The following is a 14,157-nucleotide window of genomic DNA, read 5'->3' on the forward strand; positions in this document are numbered from 1 at the left end:
CTTGTCCACCTGCTCCCTGACTGGCGATGGAAGGGGAGACATGGTCCAGGAGGTGGGGGAGCATTTACCACGCTTGCAATCAAGGGGCCCTTCATCCGGGTCACTGGCCAGCTCATTCCTCTGGTCCAGAACGTGCTCCAGGGCTACCTGCAGCTTCCGGGGCAGAATGGAGTCCTCGTCATCCATCTGTGAAGCGGAGAAAACAGGGAGGCCATGGTCCCCGTGCTTCTGGAGATGGTGGCCGCGTCCCGGCCAGCAGGACACATGGGGCGCCACGTAGGGCCGGCCTGCACGGGCCTCGGTGTCGTGGGAGCAGCACGACTGGGAGTCACAGGTCTGAGGTGTGAGTCTCGATTCCACTTTTTGCAAACTGCGCGAGCCTCCTCTTTCCCTTCGTAACACAAGCTCCCAATCACTGTCTCCCTCACTGTGAGAACTGGACGTGACATGCAGGACCATGGAGAAAGGAAGTGAAGACACAGAGGAACGAAAAGCTGTCCCGCATCACGGGCGGGAAGAACCAATGTTGCTGAAACGTCCCTACCACAAAGTGAGGTACGGAGTCAGTGCAATCCTGTCCAAATTCCAGTGGCATATGTCACAGAAATAGAAAAACAATGCTGAAACTCATGGGGAACTATGAGACCCAAAACAGACAACACGTTTCTGAGAAAGAACAACAAAGCTGGAGGCACTGCAATTCCTGATTTCCAACTTAATTACAAAAGAAAGGCATCAAAACAGCATGGTCCCAGCGTAAAGACAGACACACAGACCAGTGAAACAGAATCAGTCAGTAGTCCAGAGATGAACCCACACATATCTGGTCAACTAGCAGTTCACAGGGAAGCCAAGGTCCTGCACGGCAAAATCACCGTCTCACACAGGACACCGGGGACTGGATGTTCACACGTAAAGGAATGATACTGAACCCCTGTCTTACACTGATCACAAAAATTAACCCAAAATGCACGACGACTGGAAGGGAAGACCAGAAACTGTAAAACTACTGGAGTGAAACATAGGGAGAAAGCTCCTGGACATTGGTCTTGGCTACAACTTTTAAAAACTGAGCAAAGGACAGGAATAGACGATTTTCAAAAAAACGACACTCAACACCCACATGGCCAACAGGCACGTGAAGATGCTCAGCATCACTAACCCCTGGGGCGATGCTGATCAACACCATGACATCCCTTGACACCTGCCAGATGCCTGCCATCAACAAGACGAGAGGTGACAGTCCTGGCGGGAACAGCAGTGTCCACTGATGTAGTTCGTAAGGAACACAGCATGCAGCGCCTCAGAAAGCTAAGAACAGAGCTACCGTCTGACCTGGTGGTCCCACCTCTGGGCACTGAAGCACAGGAAGTGGAATCACCGTCTTGCAGACAGATCTGCACCCCACCTGTACTGCAGCGCTGTCCACAGTCGCCAAGACTCGGAGACAGCCTACGTGCCCATCGGTGGGTAAGTGGGTGAGGCAGGGCCACACAGACAGACACACACACAGGAATATTATTTAGCCATAAAAAAGAAAATCCTACCTTTTGCGACAACATGGGCGAAACTGGAGGGCATTATGCTAAGAGAAATAAATCAGACAGAGAAAGACAAATACGGTATGTTCTCACTTGCATTTGGAATGTAAAGAAGCCAAACGCATTAGGAACAGAAAGGAGTGGTGCCTGCCGGAGGCTGGGGCTGAGGGAGCCAGGGCTGAAGCGCACACACGCCCAGCCCCGCGAGGAACACGTTCTGGGGACCCAACGCCTGGCACTGCCACTGCGGCGCCACATCATCCACCTGACGGTCACTGAGGGAGTGGCTCTCGAGTGCCATCACTGCACACAGGAGAGCGATGGCTGTGTGAAGCGACCGTGACTTGCTAAACTTCCTGTGGTCATCCCTGCACAACAGACAAGTGCATCGAATCGTCAGGCTGCTCTGAGCTTATGCCTAAGTCAGTAATATCTCCATCGAGCTGGGTAACTGCTAGACAATTACCTTGTGGAAAGCGCTGGAAACTTAGTGGCTACTCAAGAAATGCTTCCCACTGCCCCTACCCTGCAGGGTAGCTCGTGCTGATCAGGGGTCTCTGGCCTGTGGACCAAAGTGGGCTTTCTGATCTGGTCTCCGGGCAGGAGAGCCTCAGGGAACGGCCTCGCTGGGGGGCCTGTGGGAAGTGAAAGTGAGTGGCACTAATGATCAAAACCTGGCATTAACGGGACAGAACTTCCCGGCAGTGTGGCAACTCCGAGTATAGGAGCGATCCAGCGGTGCCCCTAAAGCCGCTCTGTGATGCTTCTCTGCAGGGCCTGACAGGGTCTGACCTCGCTGGCAAATGACAATGAGAAACTGTGTACTACTTTCTCAAATAGCGAAAGCAGTTTGTAATCATTATGGAAAATACAGGGAAGTTTGAAAACAATTTACACCCGAACCAAACTCTCCCTCTCTCCTTCCCCCACTTCCCCTCTAAAGATAAATAAATAATAAAAAAAAAAACAAAAAAAAAACATCCCTCATAATCTGTCTCCCTTTCAGTCTCCCAGAACTAGCATTCATGTTTTGGTGAGTTTTGCTTTGCAACTTTTCCAGAGGGGTGTGTGTATATGTATGTGTGTGCATGTATGTGGATGTGTGTATGTATATAAACACATACATCCCTTTAGATTTTATGTATATGTAAAATCTCTCTTTCCTTTTTTAAAATTGACTTTTAAAATTTATTTATCTTTGGAGGGGAAGGGAAGGAGAGAGGGAGAGAAACATCAATGTGTGGTTGCCTCTCGTGCGTCCCCTGCTGGGAACCGGCCTGCAACCCAGGCATGTGCCCTGACTGGGAATCGAACTGCGATTGTCTGGTTCGCAGGCCTGCGCTCAATACACTGAGCTACACCAGCCAGGGCTCTTTCTTTCCTTTCTTAAAAAGGAAGGTCACCAAAGAATGTACCTGGTTTTGCATCCTGATTTTTTCCCAGTTAATACGGTATCATCAACGTTGTTCTCAAATGTTCTTTAAAAGCAAGTTGGAAAAGACAAGTGTCTAGTTAGAACCTGAAGATTCCAGTGGTTAGAAAACCACTGGAGACAGAACAAGTGGGGACCGATCCTGTGCCAAACCATCGTCTTGGGCTCCTGCCTTCCGCCCCACCCTGGGCCAGCCCCGGCCTGGGGTGGTCCAGCCGCACCAGCCTGTGGGCAACCCGGGCTCTCAAGGAGCCTTCCAGAGCCGGAAGGCTGAGCCCCCAACACCAAAGCGGTGAACACAGAGGGAGAAGCGGGCTGAAGCTGGCCTTCTCACTCACCTGTCTGAGGAAGCGATCGTTGACGAGGTCAACCACAAGGACCTGCAAGACAAGGAACAGGGACTGTTACTGCCACCAGCCTCTGGGATGTGGCGATGGGCTCTTCGCCTTCTTGGCACCCAGAGAGGCAGCAGGGGTGGGGTGGAGTGGGCCGTCTGTGGTTCCTGATGCTGCCACTGGAGCCACGAGTGATGAAGGGGGAGCGGTGGGGGCAAGGGCTTTCCTGAGTCCCACGCTTTCAGCACTGAAACCGCAGGCTGGAACGTGTGTGCGCCACGGGCGGACGCCCTGCCCGGCCCCCGACGGGCTAAGGCAGAGCCTCTCAGCCGGCTTTGCCAGTGCGCGGGTTCACTGGGGTGGGCGGGACAGGCCAGAGGCCCCCACTTGTCCCTCCTCCACTTGACTCTGCCTCTCTGCACCCAGGGTTCTCTCTCTTTCCTCCCAGATACCCACTTGGCCTTGCCACTCCTCTTCATGGGAGAGGAGGGGAGAAGCCCCTCGGAGTGGATCCAACCGGAGAGTCAAACAAGCTGCGGGTGCTGTGCCCTCCTCAGTCAGGGCTTTCGGACGCGGCACCTGCCCCTCCCAGGGCCAGAGCCAGGAGGCCCAGGGCTTCTGCCTGCAGTGCTCCCAGAGGGGGACGCTCCCTCAGGCCCCAGCACGGGTCACTGGCTGCGCGGGGTGGAGGAGCAGGGGGCCTGCGTGGCAGCAGGTTTTCACAAACAGCTGGAACGTGGCTCTAACACGTCCCAGGGCCCCTTTCTCCTTCCTTCTCAAACGCCCTCTGGGACTGAACTGAACCTCATCAGGGGCCACAGGGTCTCCAAGCTTCTCACAGCTCACAAACCCACAAAGACGGGAACCCGCTGGTTAATATGAACGAGTTGTGAGGACGACCCAGGCCATGAGAGGAGCCACATCCAGGGACCCAGGCTGAATTCCAGGGCCAGGTGCGCCCCACCCAGGGGTGCAGGAGTGGGTGGCATCACTAGTCCCGGTGGCTTCCTCTCTGACTGCTGGAAGTTCTCGGCACCCGGGACAGAGGCTCCTAGAGGAACGGGCTAAACAAACACAGAGACGCCCAGTAGGACTTCCTCCACTTGGACGCAAACCCGAACCCCCAGAACCTGGTCATCAAACACGTTTTGGTGGTTGCCTTTTTACTGATATGAAAAAGGGCCCAGCTGCAGACTCGGGGAGGGGTGCGGGGGGCAGCTATCTCACAGACAAAGCTGCGGGGTCCCCTGCTCCCATCTGTTGCACAGCCTGAGCCAGGGCCTCCCCTCTGCCCCCCACGGGAAGGGGGCAGGGCCTCCCGGGAGCTCACCTCTTCCAGCGGCAGCTCCCTGAGCAGCGGCAGCGAGCTGGTGAGCAGCCCGATGAGGAAGGGTGTTGGCGAGCACACGATGTCGACCATGGCGGGCGGGAGCACGGGGATGTAGGTGTGCTGCCAGGTGAAGGGGTAGGTGATGGCCACCATCGCGTGGCAGCACTTGGACAGCGTGCTGCAGCGGGAGAGAAGGGGGGCGTGTCAGGGGGGGGCCGGAGACAGACAATGCTCGCCCGCCGCCCCACGGGCATGTTGGTGAGAAAATGCGTCACGCACGGATCCGGTGTGTCTTGTAACGGAGCGCTCACACGGGTTACTCCAGGCTCACGCAGCCTCTATGAGGCCTTGAGACGGGGCCAGGGCACAAACTCAATGCCCGGGCTGACTTTCCCAAGTGAGCCTGCCTGCGTGCGAGCGAGTCCCCCCTGACACGGTGTGTAAGGAATCATTCACTGCCACCCCTCTCCCCACACCCCCTTCCAAACCACACCCAGAGAGACCAGGGCCTGTCTTCTCATGGATGCTCACTCTCCTACTGGAGATGAGCTACGTTCTTTTTTTTAAAGGCTGTATTTATTTACCTTTAGAGAGAGGAAAGGGAGGGAGACAAAGGAGGAGAGAGACACTGATAAATTGCCTCTCGAACGCCCCCAGCTGGGGATCTGGCCCAAACCCAGGCATGTGCCCCGACCAGGAATTGAACCAGCAACCTTCTGCTTCAGGGCCAAAGATGCGCTATATTCTAACACGAGCCTTTTCTTTGTTCTCATCCCCACATTCCCTCAGCCAAGCTGCCCACCTCGCTGCAGTCAGGGAAAACCGGGAATCCCGGGGTTTTCACGGGGCAGCGTTAGCTGTCAGCAACTCTGTTTTGTGAAAGTGAAACTCATGTCCCGTTACCCCTGGCCCAGAATTCAAAACTTAGAGAATTACCAACATAAAGGAAATAATGGGAGCCTCTCTCTTTTTAAAATGCTCATGTTATATATATACTTTCTGAGAACTGTTTCTTTTCCTTTCTCAATTACAGGAGACCTCTTAAAGAATAATGACGTACTGCAGTGCCTTCCTAACCCTCCCCGCACCTCTCCGCACACAGGCCTCGGCCTCTCCTGGGTTCCTGCTGTTTACTCAGTGAAAGGGGGGATTATTTGGGATTATCGCTTGGAGTGTCATCCCACTGCGGCCAGACAGTGAGGACTGGCTTCCTCGCTTCCCTGCAGCCTCTTCCCACAGCCAGGGAGCTGGCGAACCACAGCTCCTCCCTCCTCTCACTCTGATAAACTGCTTCCAGAAGCTGGGAGCAGTGCGTGCAATGGAAGAACAAAGTTCAAGTGCGGGTCTGGGGGTGTCTCCCGAAGGCGTGCTGTGTCCTGTACCCTGAGGCCAGCAGGGCACTTGCTGGGACGCCTTCCAGCCCTGGCCCTGGCTCGCAGCCTGGCTTGGCTCAGGGAAACTTTTGAGAAAGCTGGGTTGGGACACACGGCCGCTCCTTTCCTGGGTCCCCGTGGTCGGGCGGCTGTGCTTGCATTGTCAGGAAACTTTCCGGGGCCCACTGACAAGGCCACTTAGCGCTGGCGTACCATGGGAGAAAAGGTGATTACAGCACACGGGCTAGCAAGTGAAGCCAGCCAGCCAGCCGGTGAAAGACAAACGCGGTGTGACCCCACGTTCACGGAGGGACTTAGGCTGGAGGCGGGGAGTAGGACTGCGGTTGCCTGGGGTGGGGGGAGGCAGAAGGGGGTTCAGGGGTCCAGAGTTTCAGTTTGAGAGGAAGAAAAGGCTCTAGAAATGGACATTTGCGATACTTAATGCCACTGAGTTGTATGCTTAAAAATGATTAACATGGTAAATTTCATGTCGTGTATAAAAATATTCACTAAGCTGCCAAGTGAGTTATTCTGAATCCAGCACCCCCCTGAAACCCCCTGAAACAGACATTGGCCCTCTATGCCGTCCCACCTACTTTGGGGGGCCCCTAGACCTCAGAAGAGTAATTCGGAATCTGTTTATGTACCAGAGAGAGTCCCCCAACTCTCCTGTCCCCTCTTTGCAAATCCTTCTCGTGGGATCGCCTGGAGTCAGGAGACACTGCGTAGAAGCACAGCACCCAGATGCTTCAGTGGCATTTGGTCCCTGTCTTTTCTTTCAAATGGTCACCCCCAAAATGAGAAAGGTGCCACCCCAATATTTTGTTCTGATCACTATAACACCTTATTAGCTGAGTAGAGTGAGACAGAGAAATTTAGTTAGGACTTACATCACAGAGAGCAATAGTATGAATGACCCGGTCACCAGCGTGCGGTGAAGTGACTTCTGTCTTTCAAAGATCTTCTCTCAAAGCGGAAACACTTTCCCCCCCGGAAAGGCACTACTTTCTCCAAGATCACTGATACTTTTGGCGGCCTGCTTGGCGTCTGTGTTTAATCCCCTTGATCTACAGATAATGAGGTGTGTGGCATTTGTTTTCTGACTTGGGAGCTTGTCTGTGCTGCCGTGCGGCCGGCACACAAAGCCCACCCGCTCCTGCCGCTGGAGGCCCCGCCTTGGAGAGCGAGCAGGTTCGATTCCAACGAGAGGGGCCGTGTCCCGAGCAGCCTGTTTCCAACTGCCGTTTGCAGCCCACTTTAGAGAGCCCTGCGATGATTTCAGTGGGTTGTAGAAGCATTAGAACTGACGACAAAAGGAACAGGATAGAAATGAGTCTCCTGCATTCCTCTCAGTTGTGCACAACTGGGTGTGCACCCGTGTGCTGCACGTGCTGGGCCTGAGTGTGAGCAGAGCCTGTTGTCGGAGACGGCAGTAGGGGGGTCTGAAGCCAGTGATGGGGAGCAGTGAACGGGGGGGGGGGCGGCGGCGAAGGTTGCGTTGGAAGTTTGACATGTTACACGTTTTACAGGGATGTCGGCTTTCATTTCCAAGGGACTAGAGTGAGTCCCTTAAGTCCTTGAGTAAGAATTCCCTGAGTGAAGAAGTATTTTATATCAAACCATCCCTTTTCACGGCACGTATGTTATATGTTCTAAGTGTCACTGGGAGGAGGAAGTGGACCGTGTGACTCTCTGAGCAGCAGACGTCACCCGTGGCCCACGCCACGGGTCCTGGAAACTCTCACTCTAATCGATTTGCTAAGAGAACAGAAGTGCAGCGTGCACAGCTGAGAGTCCTCTCACATTTCAGACTGGTGGTCTAAGCACTTTTGGTTCCTGAGAAGGTACGGAACCGCAGCATGTTTGGTTTGGGAGCAATCTTGGAGACGGAGAGCACCTTTGAATTTCATAGCTAAAGAGCTGGAGGCTGGAACAGGGATGAGTCCCTGTGAATTCCAGCGGGGTTAGGGTGTGGGGCGGGGAAGAGCCCTGCGGGGCGGGAGCAGGAGAAAGGTGCGGAGAGAAGAATGGAGCCAGAAGAGGCACAGCCAGAGCCTTTGCGTTTTGCTCAATCGCTGCAATAGAAAAATTAACTTTTTTCTTGACTCAAAGAAAAGGCCTCCTGCCCTTGTGCTTTCTTGTGGCCTCATCCCTAGAAGGAGAAAGTGTGATCAGCTGCTCCCTTCTCTCTGCTGCGACAGCACAGTGCTCGGTGTCTCCCCGTTGAAGCCCTCTGCTGCCCTGTTGTGCTGGGCAGGCCCCTGAGGGCAGCTGGGAGGCCCTGGTTCAGCTGCAATGAGTAGGAACCAACTGAATGATGAAGGCGGTTGGAACCAGTTTTTAAAAAAAACGGTAAGCAATGCCAGGGGCCTAGGGTGGGTGAATACATGTTACAGAAAAAAAAAAAGATAAAATTAATTCGGGTAACTGGAACACAGTGAGCTAAAGGACAACTGTATTCAATTGTTATGAGGACAAATAATGACAACTCAGCTGGGTAACCTGCTGGCCAGGTAGGTTGGTGCTGCCACCGTTGACTACTTGTCCTAACGAGTAGTCCTGGTCTGTTTTTTAGGTAGCCCAGCCCTGCCGGGTCCGGGTCCAAGTGTCTGCACACCGGGCTCTGGGGAGCGCCTCGCTGACCAGTGCACACAGAGCCCAGTGCCAGGACCATGACCCATGGCAGCCCACACCAAGGGGTGGCTCGTTCCTCTTGCTCTCCAGTCCCCATTACTATTCTGTGAAAAATGCCTCTTGAAACAGTAGAAGGAAAGGCCAAATTCTGCAAATAATCAGCTAGTGGTAGCCTTCTTCCTAAAGAGGTAGAGGAGAAAAGAGGGACTATTTTAACTGTAGCTGAAGTGTTTTTCTCAGTCCCTGCTGTGAATGCTAATGAAAGGTGGTCTCCTGGGGATGTGTCAGGACAGTCTCCCGCTCTGGGGGTGCTTGGGTGGCTCTCCGGGCACGCCTGCCTGCCTGCCTGCCTGCCTGCCTGCGGCACAGCCGCACCGAGCATCTGCTGGTGGGAGGGGAGGCAGTGTTGCTGAGAGAAGGCCCAGGAAGGGCGCGGGGCTGCTGGCTCCCATTACAGGAGGGGGTGGAGGAAAGGGACACCAGAAGGGAGGCTGGGATCGATTTGTACGGAAGTGGGGGAGGGGGGCAGTGGGAGTCTGGCTGGGAGGCAGGGTTAAAAGCTGGGCGCAGGTGAGGAGGGTCGGGTCCCACAGTACTTTGCTGCCCGGTGGTGGTCCCTGAGGGCTGAAGCGGGAGTGAGGAGACGTCAGGCGGTGCACTTGGGAGTGCTGACGTTCTCCTGCGGAAGACGCTTCAGTTCTGGTGCTGCCTGGTCCCTGCAGCATATGCGTGGGGTTGCTCTGCTCATGGCCTTACAGCTCGCCTAGGAGCCAGTGAGGTTTGAGCAGAGCCCCTCCCCTCAGATGCCACCAGAAGAGAAAAACGAGATCCCTGAGTGAGGCGGACGGACCCTCCGGGAACCTGGAGGAGACCCCAGCAGCACCGTTCAGCATTCCAAGCAAAGCGTCTCTCCCACCAGGAATGGAAGTGGCAGGTAGGCTCTGGTCTGGCCTGGCACCCAGTGAGACCTGGTGGGAGGTGGGCATCACCACACGGCGGCTGCCACATTGCCACTGCTGTGCTTTCAAGCCCCGAAGGAATGTGTCGCCGAGTTTAAAAAGAACACAGGCTGGGTCTCAAGAAAACTGCGGGATTTCAGGTAAAGCGATTAATTTCTCCAGGCCTCAAGTTCCTCATCCGCAAAATACGTAAAGAGGACTAGATCATTTCTGATATCCACCCAGCTTTATTGTCAGTAAACCACAAATTGGTAAGAGAGGAGGCCGGGAGCAGGAAATAGCTAAAAGTGGAAAGAACCAAGGCTTGTTATCAGAAGGTACTTCCAGCGCTCACTAGCAGAGCCGGGATCAAGGAGCAAGGCTGCGGCCCAGCCCAGGCGTGGGAGTGGTGGGGGGTGGGGGTGGGGGTGGGGGCTGTGCTGCTCTCCACACGCTGGTCCAGGTGTTACCTTCCTCGTGTGTTCGCAGCCAGAAGTAGGTGGTTAACACTTAATACATAATCAGGCTGATGCTACTGTGTTATTAAAATTGCATTTTGGGTAGGACCTGGCTGAACCGAATGTGCGGGGTTGATAAAAGTAGGCTGACAGTTACTCGTATGGAAAAAAGCACGGAGGTTGTCACCACGACACCTTTGTCGGCTGTGTTCCGCAGTTTCACTGCTGTGAACCTACTTTTGCCCACCCCTGTCGCTCCGTCAGCCTCTGAGGACCACCAGGGTGGCAGCTGCTCACACTCTCAGGTTGGCCCCGGGCAAGGTCACCTGCCTGGAGAGGGCGTGCTCGTCACCCAGCCTTCTCCTGCGACGGCGAACGCTGCTGGGTGCTGCAGCCTCCGGACGGGATGTGGGACCCCACTGCAGCTTTACAGGAACGGATTAGAATGGACCAGAAGGACGAGGGTGCCCAGCTACACACCCACTTATTTGTGTAGTTACCCACATGTTAAGATTGACAAGTGGTCAAGATTTGACAACCACCTGTCACTAGCTGGCAGTCTGTCCCTCAGCATCTAGTGTGAACTATAAGCTGGGGGGGGGGGCAGACAAGAGCCTTCATCCCAGCAGGGCCCCCGCGCCCCCGCCGCCCCCGGAACATTTTTCCCCCCTTTAAAAAAAAAAAAAAGACGAAAAGGAAATTTCTTGAATACTAAAGACTCGGTCAGCACTGCCTCTCTTCGCAGCAGGCCTTCCCCTCCCCGCCTGCTCCTCCTCCCCAGGCCGTTCACCCTGCAAGTCTTTCCCGAGCCCCCAGGGCCCTCCCTGGGCCTCCGTAACTTCTCTCCTGAGTCCACACAGCCTGGCCGGCTCACTTCTACTGCCTCTGTGAATTTCTAAATGAACTTTTGCTTGTTTTTAAAAAAGCAACCAACCAAAAACCTCTGTCCCACCTAAAACTTTTGCACAAATTTGTTAATGTGCAGTTATGACTTTACTATTCAGCCTTGTCTATAGACTTTACCAGAACTTTGGGAATGAAAATTAATACACTAAAAAATGTTTATCATCAGGGAAAGGAAGAAAGGAGTACAGGGAAATGTTTATTTGGGTTGTTATGACAACATGCTCTCTTTCCCATCTGTCGGACTTTGGCTTGACAGAGCGTAAGAAACACTCAACATCTACCCTACAGATAAAAAAGGAGCTAAAATGTTAGACGAAGTTGGACAGATTTCTGGCTCCACTCACAACACTTTTGTAACGCCTACAGCATGTGCCACACTCTCTGCCGCTTCCTCTCGCAGTGGGCAGGCTCACGGACAGCGATGAGGGAACGAACCGCGTGGTGGGGAGGGTGCTGGCGGCAGTGACTGCAGGCCTGAAGCAGGCCGACGTCCACCCTGGGGCGTCACGGGGCCACTCCCTGAGTCCTGGCGTGCCCTGCACTCATGCACTGTGCTGTGGCATTGAAATTAGAAGAAGGAGGCGCCTTGCTTCCATTGCCGGCTGCACGGCGCTAGGAGTCGGTGCACAGGCTGCGGGTGGCGGCTGCGCCACGGCGACAGGAACAAGAGCACCAGCTCCAACTCAGGTGGGAGGCTTTCTTTGTAGATTTTTCCAGGTCAGGCAACTGGCGGCCAGCCGCTGCCTCCCAAGCCATTCGTCACAGCCCACCCAGAGAACCCTTGACTTCCAATGGCTATTTTCCCATGAGCCAGATGCAGCGGGTACTGGCTGATGGCTCTGGGAGGAGCACCGTTAGGTGGATCGGGCTGGCGGAGAGAAGCGGGTTCTGGCTTCCCTGCTCTGGAACCTCAGACGCATGACGCTCTTTGGTGGACTCTCTTGCTCTGATCACGAGCTAAGTCGCTGTCTTACAGGTGAGCCAGACTTCCCTGAACCAGGCACTTGGCCTGTCAGGGGCAGGGGCACAACTGAGGGCTGCAGAAACCCCGAAAGGAAGGCTAGCCAACCCCCTGGAAGCAATGCAGTTAAAGCTGCAAGAGGAGGTGGAGAACGTGCCCGACCCCTGAACGCAGTCCAGGGCGAGGCCCGGGGAGGCCACGCGTGCCTGAGAATCCCGGGAGAGAGAGGCCACGACAGACAGGCGAGGGAGGGGGCTGAGGGTGCTCGCCGCGTCGTCAGCATCCCCCAGCTCGAGAGCGCCCAAGACCAGACGCACCGCCTGGCAGGCGGCAGTGCTGGGACACGCCGTCCAGTTGACTTTTTAAAAAATCCTCCCTGGCGGACATGCCCCACCTGGGGCGGAACCCACAACAGTTATGCGCCCTGACCAGGAATCGATTGCACGACCCACTTACAAGACAGTGCTCCCACCTACTGAGCCACTCCAGTGAGACCCAGATGGTGCCTAACGCAGCCGATCAGCCGGGGGAGGCGAGCGCGGAGGGTCTTCTGTCTAATGCCCCTTCCTGCTGCTCAGAGTCACAGCGCATCTGTGCTGAGAGGCCCCGGAGGAACTGTGTGGCCTGCATTCCGTTTCACAGCGGGCTGATGAGACGTGCATCCCTGGGACACCCTGGGAAGCACAGGAGTCTCGGGGGGCGAGTCCTGGGCCAGACAGGCTCTGAGGCCACCTGCCCACGGTCCCTGCGCCTGTGGCTGTGGGGATGGCGGGTCCTGGTCCTGCCCACCAGGACCCTCTTGCTGTGTCTCCTTCTCCTCTGGGCTCAGGGCTCGGTGGGTCTTCACGTGTTTATCTTTCTACCTCTTCGGGTCTGCTTGGAACTAGTGTTGGGTGGCAAGATAATTCATTGGGCAGGAGAGGGAACGCTGAGCCACCTGTAACAGGACAAGCACGGCTGCCTTTGGGGACAGTGAGACAGCGGGGCCCTACCCAGTCAGAGCTATGAGGGTCTGGGTGCACACCAGCCTGTGTTGCAGAACTGAGGAGACCCAGGGCCGACAGCCGAGGGGGCTCGGGTCCCTCCCTACTGTGGGAAGGTGGCCCCTGTGGGACGAGAGACGAGCATGCATGTCTGACAGCGTTAAAGGGCTAAAAATGTACCGAAGGTGTCCTACCCACACGCGTGAGCACGCAATAAACACCGCACCGTGGCCTTGCTCTGGGCCCAGCATAATCCGCATCCCTGCTGCCTCCTCCGCCCCCACAAAAATCCTGGTGGCCCGCATCTGGCAGCTGCCACAAAAGAGAACTCCCAGGGGGCACTACTACCCCGTGCTCACCCCCGGCCGCAGCCAGAGCCGGCACTTCACCTCCTCGTGTTTGAAAAGGACAAATCTCTGAAGGGAGAATCCAGGCACCGTGAAGGTGGGGTGAGGAGAGAAATTCCAAAGTCCCTCCAACCAGAGTGCAGGGTGACTGGCTCCTCCACAGAGCCGCCCCAGAACCCGGGCAGGAGCCAGCCACAGCCACAGGGTTCCTCCACCTTCTGCTGTCTCTCATTACAGCAGCCCCGGGGGCTGGGCTGCTCCAGGGTCCAGCACGACAACCCAGGGGTCTGCCCAGGGCAAGGGTAGAGGTGGCCAAGTCCCCTCCCACCCATCTCTGTCCTAAGCACTTCCAGGTGTCCTGGTGCCCCCTGACACCTCCCCTTTGCCGCCCACCAGCGATGCATTTGTCTTTGACCGGGCTCCCTCCCTTCCTACTCTGCTCCAGAGGGAGCTGGTGGGGCGGGGGCCTCGTGGCCCCGACGGGACTACTTCTCTCCAGCCACACTCTGCTCCTCAGACGCTTTCCCAGGCTGACCCCTCCTGGAGCCTAACATCTTTAACCCAGCAGCAAGCCCCTCGGGGGACTGCCCGCCCCCATCTCGGCCCCTGGTGGCCAACGGGTTTACTCCCCAGGCCTTTCCTGCTTGCCTGGGCCTTACTGAGATGGCCCCTTTCCCTCCCCCAAAGTCAAGCCTGAAGACAGGCTGCCAGAGAACACAGACAGGACCCGGTGCTGACGAAATCCGATCCCAGGCACTGAAGGGTTACTGCTGGTCCTTGGCTTCCAGGCCCCCACCTTGAGAACTCTGGTCTGAATTCCCCAGAGCCCTGGGCCTGGAGAGCCGCCCAGCGGCCAGCACCAGCTGCAGGCTGCATGATGGGGCTGTCCCCCGAGCTGACTGACAAGGGTGCCCTGGAG

The 14,157-nt window shown here is 55.9% G+C and overlaps 1 protein-coding gene across 4 annotated transcripts in view; it reads right to left on the bottom strand.

The window, feature by feature from the left end:
* Positions 1-14,157, bottom strand: part of DENND2A (DENN domain containing 2A) — a 90,093-nt gene that overhangs the window by 4,525 nt on the left and 71,411 nt on the right. For all 4 annotated transcript variants that reach the window (XM_053656620.1, XM_053656619.1, XM_053656618.1 and 1 more), the window contains 3 exons: positions 4,639-4,816; positions 3,312-3,353; positions 69-186 (listed from right to left, as the gene is read on the bottom strand). In XM_053656620.1, the coding sequence (XP_053512595.1) occupies positions 69-186; positions 3,312-3,353; positions 4,639-4,816 (338 nt within the window). The remainder of the gene's footprint in view (positions 1-68; positions 187-3,311; positions 3,354-4,638; positions 4,817-14,157) is intronic.

The sequence above is a fragment of the Artibeus jamaicensis genome, unplaced genomic scaffold, assembly GCF_021234435.1.
Source record: "Artibeus jamaicensis isolate MK-2021 breed Jamaican fruit bat unplaced genomic scaffold, CSHL_Jam_final scaffold_2172, whole genome shotgun sequence".
Lineage (NCBI taxonomy): Eukaryota > Metazoa > Chordata > Mammalia > Chiroptera > Phyllostomidae > Artibeus > Artibeus jamaicensis.